The 7410-nt window shown below is 34.4% G+C and overlaps 1 protein-coding gene across 1 annotated transcript; it reads left to right on the top strand.

Moving 5' to 3' along the window:
• The first annotated feature begins 1200 nt into the window (after window positions 1-1200).
• On the top strand, window positions 1201-2648 carry LOC127106544 (methylecgonone reductase). Its single transcript, XM_051043827.1, has 4 exons — window positions 1201-1553; window positions 1655-1898; window positions 2001-2180; window positions 2283-2648. The coding sequence occupies exons 1-4, from the start codon at window positions 1255-1257 to the stop codon at window positions 2499-2501; spliced, it is 942 nt and encodes a 313-aa protein (XP_050899784.1). The 5' UTR covers window positions 1201-1254; the 3' UTR covers window positions 2502-2648.
• Window positions 2649-7410: the final 4762 nt, after the last annotated feature.

The raw sequence follows: 7410 nt of genomic DNA, 5'->3' as shown, positions 1-7410 counted from the left end.
TATTATTTTATTATTTTAAATATTTAGTTATGTGATTTTTACGTTGCAACCTTCCTTTTTAGTCATATGAATTTCACGTCACTAAATCACGTGGTTGGAGACAACTTTTCTTGTAGACTACTAAGGGTTTAAAGATTACACGTGGATAACAACAATTAACATCTCTCCACAACTTGAGAGAACGAGTTTATTTATAGACTACTAAGCTAACTTAGACTACAAGCTAACTTTATAATTGGGCTTACAAGCAAGACTCAATTCGACATGCTACCAATCTTAGCATTTCGACTAATGCATGTTTGAGCATACTTCGACTACAACATATAAGATCAACATGTGAACAGACTTCGACTACATAATAAATCTTTGTCAAACCATTAAATTATCCTTGTTTCACAAGGTTGCGATTCTTGATGAAACACTTTCTTACAGCAATACTTCTGAATGTTGCAACTTTTTGCCTACCGAAGGTGTTGTCTATTTTTGAATTCAAAAAATATCATTCACTTGTATATTTTTTTGTCATTTTAAAATACATACATGATGATTAATTATTTATTAATTATAACATAAGTTCTTCTTTATCTCATTTTAGTTCTTGTAAAGAACTCGTACTAATGTAATCTAAATTTTGTAAACTCAAAAATTAACTCATGCACATAATGAAATTTGAGACTAAACTAAACATAAAGATTACACATATTTGTGACAGAAAAAAGATGGGTCCTATTCCACAGGTTTATTGATCTTTTTCCTTCTAAACCCAAATGTGTTGAACAATCAAAACCATGGAGCACATATGCACGTCAATAATACATGATATAGTGTGTTTGTAATCACTCTTATTATCTTCATATTAATGTGATTATATGAAGTATAAAAAGACGTGTATAGTCAATGAGAATAGTTAATTAGTCTAACTAATTAATCTAATTAATATTTTACATCAAATATCCCTCTGAAAGTTGAAATGTATTTATTACACTTTAAACTTAGAAAATACTTCAATTATTCAGAAAATTGAATAGTGCAATACTGCGTATGTACTGGAAATTGGAATTGACATCCTTGACGGAAATCACAAAGATTAAGAAGGGTACTTCAGAAAACAAAGCTATTTTATTCGATAAATTGTAAAATCTTAAAAAAAAAAATTATAAAAACTATTATATTAACTCAAATCTCAAAGTTAACATTCATAAGAGAAAATTGTGAATTGTGTGAAGCTTGTGCTTTGAACCAACACAAAAAAAAATGGAAGCAAAGAAAGTTCCAGATGTGGTACTAAATTCAGGAAAAAAGATGCCAGCCATAGGATATGGAACAGCCACTCCTCCTCCTCCAACAGCTTTGATTGATGCTATTGACATTGGCTACAGACATTTTGATACAGCTTCTTTGTATAATACTGAAGAACTTCTAGGCCAAGCTGTGTCGAAGGCTTTAGAGCTAGGCCTTATTGAAAATCGCGACGAACTGTTTATTACTTCCAAGTTATGGTGTACTGATGCTCACCATGACCTTGTTCTCCCAGCTCTCAAAACCACCCTCAAGCAAGGATAATTCTCTTAACCTTTTTTTTCCTTCTTTAAAGTTAGTGATTTTTATTACTTGACTAACTCTAGTTTTGGTTTTTTTGTTTGAAATTGTTTAGAAAGCTGGGCTTGGAGTATGTGGATCTCTATTTGATTCACTGGCCAGTGAGGTTGAAACAAGATGTTAAAGGCTTAAACTTTAAAGGTGAGGATTTGATTCCATTTGACATAAAAGAAACATGGGAAGCTATGGAAGAGTGTCATAGATTGGGTTTAGCAAAGTCTATTGGTGTTAGCAACTTTGGCATCAAAAAGCTCTCCATACTCTTAGAAGATGCCAAAATCTCTCCTGCAGTTAATCAGGTAAAAGAATTTACCACTATTTGATATGATTCATTCTAACATAAACATGAAATACATTTATTGGTTGCCCTAGTTAATTCAAAATGATATACATGTATTTAGGTGGAAATGAACCCATCATGGAATCAAGGGGAACTCATAGAATTCTGCAAGATGAAAGGAATTCATGTGAGTGCATGGTCACCACTAGGAGCATACAAAGATCCTTGGGGTTCGGCTGCAGTTATGGATAATCCAATTCTACACGAAATTGCTGAGGCTAAAAACAAGAGTGTAGCTCAGGTGCAACTCATTATTTTATTTCAAACTATTTTCAATGGCAACTATTAGGGTTTTAATAAGTTTTCTAAAACATGCCTCCCTATGTGGATACATATTATACAGATAGTACTAAGATGGATATACCAGCAAGGCGCAACTCCCATTGTGAAAAGCTTCAATAAAGAGAGGATGAAACAAAACATTGAAATATTTGATTGGGAATTGAACCAGGAAGAGTTGGACAAAATCAATCAGATTCCTCAAAGAAGAACCCTAAATGCAGAAATGTTCATATCAGAAAGTGGACCTTACAAATCCATGGAAGAGTTGTTGGATGACTGAGAAAAACTTGTTTAATTAATTTGTGGGATCATGGTTTTAAGCAATAATTATTTCTTGTATTCAGATGACACTCATTTTCTTTTTATTTCTTGTTTCACTCCTAAGTGTGTTGAACAATCAAAGTAATGGAGTTCTGTTATGACCCGAGTGATGGGCCCACAACTGGCATGCCCACAAGGATTGTTAGGCAGCCTCACAAACTCAATGATTATGTCATGCAGGAATGAAGTCTTTTAGAAATCTGTTAGTAATATGGATATATAGTGGTTTGATAGTTACATCACCACATAGAATAATCCTTATTTTTGTGGAAGTTGTTATACATTATATCTCCCTCATTTAGAGGTATGAATGAAATAATAGTATTTCATTTCCCTATCTTCTTCTTTAAGAGGTCCTTAGTCCTCTAATTCTAAGAATTTGTTTCCTTAACACTAGTACTGTCATTGAGAGAGACTCCCTTCCCCTAGTCAAATGGCTGGAACACGTGGTACCACATCAGCTAATGATCCCATTGATGAGCTTGGTAAACAAATGTCAGTTGTTATTATCCGTCTAGAAGAAATAGGCCATCGGTTGGAAGCTTTGGATAATCGTATCGTGGGGTTGTCACCTATGGATCTGATGAGTTGTTTTATTTCGGGTCTCAAGATCAAGATACGAAAAGAAGTTTTAGCCCAGCAACCCAGCTCTATGACATTGATAGGAGGGTTAGCTCGCCGTCAAGAAGACAAGTTCCATGACCAAATCAGGGCTTTGCGACCTAAAACGTTCCACAATCAAAATCAACCGTGTCCTCCATTAAACCCGACCCCCTCTGGTTTGTTCCTGGGCTGTTACCGATACCATCGCAAAAACTCATATTCTGCCACCTATCTAAACCAGAACTTGCTGAGAGTCTTTAAAAAGGGTTTTGCTTCAACTTATATCAGAAGTGGTCGTGACATCATCTTTGTGGAGGACGAGCATTTTTGTTGTTTTTTGAGGATGGGGAAGAACAGGTGGACGAATGCCAAACACAGTCCACAGATACTACTGACACATCCCTTGATGAATCAACCCCGATCCAATTGAGTCTTCATGCTCTATATGAGTCATAAGTCACCGACATAATTTGAATATTTGGCCCTAACATGGAGCATCCATATCACATTTTGGGGAGTTTTTTAATGCACCTTATATATTTCTTTGTCACCATGCAAAAATATTTAAATACTTCTAGATTTCGAAGATGCATCTCCGATTGCACCAAATTTCCATTGAACATTAGAATATTCTGGAGATGCATCTCTATTTATTTTACGCAGATATATCTCTATAACCTATTAGAATAAAACTTAGAACTCCTCATATTATATTTTATTTATATTTATTCAGATGCAGATTTAAATCATTCAATCCATATGCAAAAAATGACATACATAAATACATATGGTCCAAAAATGTCATATATAAATAAAAGACCAATAAATGTCAAAAAAATGATAAAGTAGCATGATGTCAAAATAAAATACAATACATAGTACTACTATTATATACTAATGCACTATTGTGTATGTCAGACTACATCTCCTCTGCCTTCTCTACCTCCTCGGGCTCCTCGACCATCAATCCCCTCCTCCCTTTCAGTGTTGTCTTCGATACATCAACGCCCTTTGTGTCTCCGTCATAATGGCATCTAGGACATACCTCACATCAAACTTATCAAGGAAAATACATATGTCAATGTCTGCATGTGCAATCTCCACTATGCGACGACATCTAAGAAATACATCCTCAACATGATCTAATTGTGTCTACTCCTCCTCTAGTATCTTCCGATGGGCTGGCCTCGACGGATCTCTTGATTTTATCCAACTCCTTCTTTGCCTCCCACACGTCAGCCCCCATATACTCTACCATTATCTCGAACGCCTCATCTTTCGTAATCCTCCCATGATCTAGAAGTTTCCCCCTGATCGGAAGGTAAAGCAACCACGAGACATCGTCGAGTGTGATAAATATTTCACCAAGCGAAAGATGAAATGAGGATGTCTCCGAGTCCCATCTCTCCACGAATGCATTAAGCATACCGCGGTTGACCATAGTATAACCGACCATGCACAAATCCTTAGGCCAGATAAGGACAAAGCTACATGAAACCAATCCTCATTCGGCTGAGTCAAGCCAGTAATCTTCCGCATGTGGTTAATAAACTTATGCAGATCACACTCCTGAAAAAAAAATCAACATAAAAAATTTGTCAATTAAAATTAACGTAAATAAAAAAGAATGAATCCAACTAATGTTACCTCTCCGTCCCAAATATGTATGGCAGTAGGGTTTGGGTACAAAGAAAGTAATGACAAATCTACAAGGCCTCCTCCAAATGCCTCTAGCTTAGCATATGCAGTAGTCTCAGCCTCTAGAGATGGAACTGGATCAGCAACATCAGTAGTAGGAGGTGGCATTGTCTCAACAACATCAACAATATCAGTAGTATGAGGTGGCAGTGGTGACTCGGGTACCTCAGGCACCATAAAAGGGAAAATTTGACGCCTACGTGAGGATAGATGGAGTGATGCGTCAGTAGGTGAATTTCGTCTCCTACGAGAAGAAGAAGATGTAGAAGCATTAGGAGATGTACGAGCCCTAGAGGTAGATGGCTCTGCATCACAAGAGGGACCAAAAGCCTCCAAAACCTGCTGACTCTTTTCTCGCCGCACTGATGCATGTTGTGCAACCCTCTTGTGCCTCAGTCTATCGTGTTTATCAACCATTATTCATGTAAGTTAAAGTAAAACATATAATTAGTGTAAGCAAAAAACATGACAAGCAAGAAAATAAAATAAAAAATACTGAGAAAATTACGGAGATGCATCTCCGGATGTTGGGAAACTAAAACGTGGAAAAATTTCGGAGATGCATCTCTGGAATTTTCTACAACTCAGCAGTTGCGTCAATGGAGACAATGCAAATAAGGAAACATAAAAAGTATTGCAATGATCATCATTTTAAGTCAACTATCAAGTTTTACACTATGTTTAAACAATCAATCATCCAATTTCTACAAATTTCCTACCTTAATCATCAAATTCTACTCATTTACACAAAAACTCAAAAACTATTGAAAACATCAAAAAACTTACAATTTTTCACTTTGCTTCAGTGTTGAATGATGTTTCTGAAGTTGATTGAAGTTCCTTTGGCCTTGGTTGCTTGATTTTGGACTTGGTGATGAAAACAAATTGAGAGACTTTGAAGAGGTTTTGAGAAATATGAGAAATGAAGAAGGAGAAGGGTTCTGGACAATTTAAGCTCCAAAGCATTCCGGAGATACAAATATGATTTATCAATTTATATAATATATAAATATCATTGGTGTGGCGGTAGTGTATTTGCTATATTATTTTGTTTCTTCCATTCGAATAGTATAATGATTATTATTCATTTGAATGATAAATGTTCATTCTACTTCAGAATCTGATGTTTGTATAGTGAAACAATGGAATTTCGATCAGTCGTATTGAGTAATCCATCATTATGTTTTTTTAGCGTAAGAACGTGTTGCATCAGGGCTTTTGATAGCGTAAAAGTTATGTTATCATGAGTTATGCAATAAGGGTATGTGATGGCGCAAGAGTCGTGCATTAGGGTTTACAGAGAGTATCAAGTGTTGATGCAAATAACTTCGTCTATTCCAAGTGAATTATTCATAAATTTTTTGCATAGTGTGATTAGCCGTTGGTCGAGCAACGCAACCCCCGACTTGCTCTGCGTAGTGCGATCAATCGCCAAAACTTTAATTTGGTTTATTTAATTGATAACATTTAGTAATAATGATAATAATAATAATAATAGTAATAATATTAATAGTAATAATAATAATAATAATAATAATAATAATAATAATAATAATAATAATAATAATAATAATAATGTGTTTATTATTGTTGTCTTATGGTGAACAGTTAAGTCTATAGTTATCTTTTATTTTTTCCGTGGATTTTTAAATACGACCTGGTTATTGTGCATTTATTTATAGTCATTTTATGTCACTTCTTTTCTAATTTCAGTCACTCGTAAGTAAAACAAGCATTCTATATGTAATATAATGTTATGTTATATGTATGTTGATGCATGTGAGAGGATATTTATATCATCCATAAGTCGTTGAGATCAAACTAACTAAGAAGTTCCTCAAAATAATATGTTTCTAAATTTTAGCACTCATCAAAACTAGTATCAAACAATGTAGGTTTCGCCCACCGTGAGGTGCATGTTCTATCTTAGTAAGGTGCGATGGGATAAATGTAATATCCAATTGTTAAAACTTGAGTTTAACTTAACTAAATTAATTATAATAAAATTATATGAATTTAGAAGCAATAGTTGGGAACAATCCATATGATAGATTAGAATAAGGAATTATTCATCCAACTGATAATATTCAAAAGTTGTATTAGATATAATTGGATGAAATTTGCATATAAATAACTAACTTTTGTGTAATCATCTCACCGCTGACTTAAAAAAAGAGAAATATGAATCTTGACCACTAGAAAATCTTCCAACGAGATTTTTTAAATCAAATGGCGATGGTCATATTGGTTTGAGTAAGATAGTGAGAACATATTTAACTAAAAGCCTAATTGAATATGTTTTTAATGATACTTATATCTTCATATTTTTTTATGTAGATTATCATGTCAGCAAACACCTCTAACAAAATTTTACGGTCAATCTTTGACACGGAAAAATTGTCTCGAACAACTTTTTTGGATTTGCACCGAAACTTGAGAATTTTCCTCAAACATGAGATTTTTTTTGGATTTGTACTGAAACTTTGCTTGATATGAAAAGGAGCATGCAAAAGGAGAAGAAGCTACCTCACACTTTATGGGGAGAATTTTTTGCCACCTCAGCCTAT

Source organism: Lathyrus oleraceus, chromosome 7, assembly GCF_024323335.1.
Source record: "Lathyrus oleraceus cultivar Zhongwan6 chromosome 7, CAAS_Psat_ZW6_1.0, whole genome shotgun sequence".
Lineage (NCBI taxonomy): Eukaryota > Viridiplantae > Streptophyta > Magnoliopsida > Fabales > Fabaceae > Lathyrus > Lathyrus oleraceus.
The sequence above is the reverse complement of the archived record's forward strand: the minus strand, read 5'-3'. Positions and strand labels throughout refer to the sequence as shown.

Coding starts and splice junctions, on each gene's coding strand:
- LOC127106544 (XM_051043827.1), top strand. CDS start 1,255: ATGGAAGCAAAGAAAGTTCCAGATGTGGTACTAAATTCAGGAAAAAAG. Junction 1,554..1,654: donor GCTCTCAAAACCACCCTCAA/GCAAGGATAATT, acceptor GAAATTGTTTAG/AAAGCTGGGCTTGGAGTATG. Junction 2,181..2,282: donor AAAACAAGAGTGTAGCTCAG/GTGCAACTCATT, acceptor CATATTATACAG/ATAGTACTAAGATGGATATA.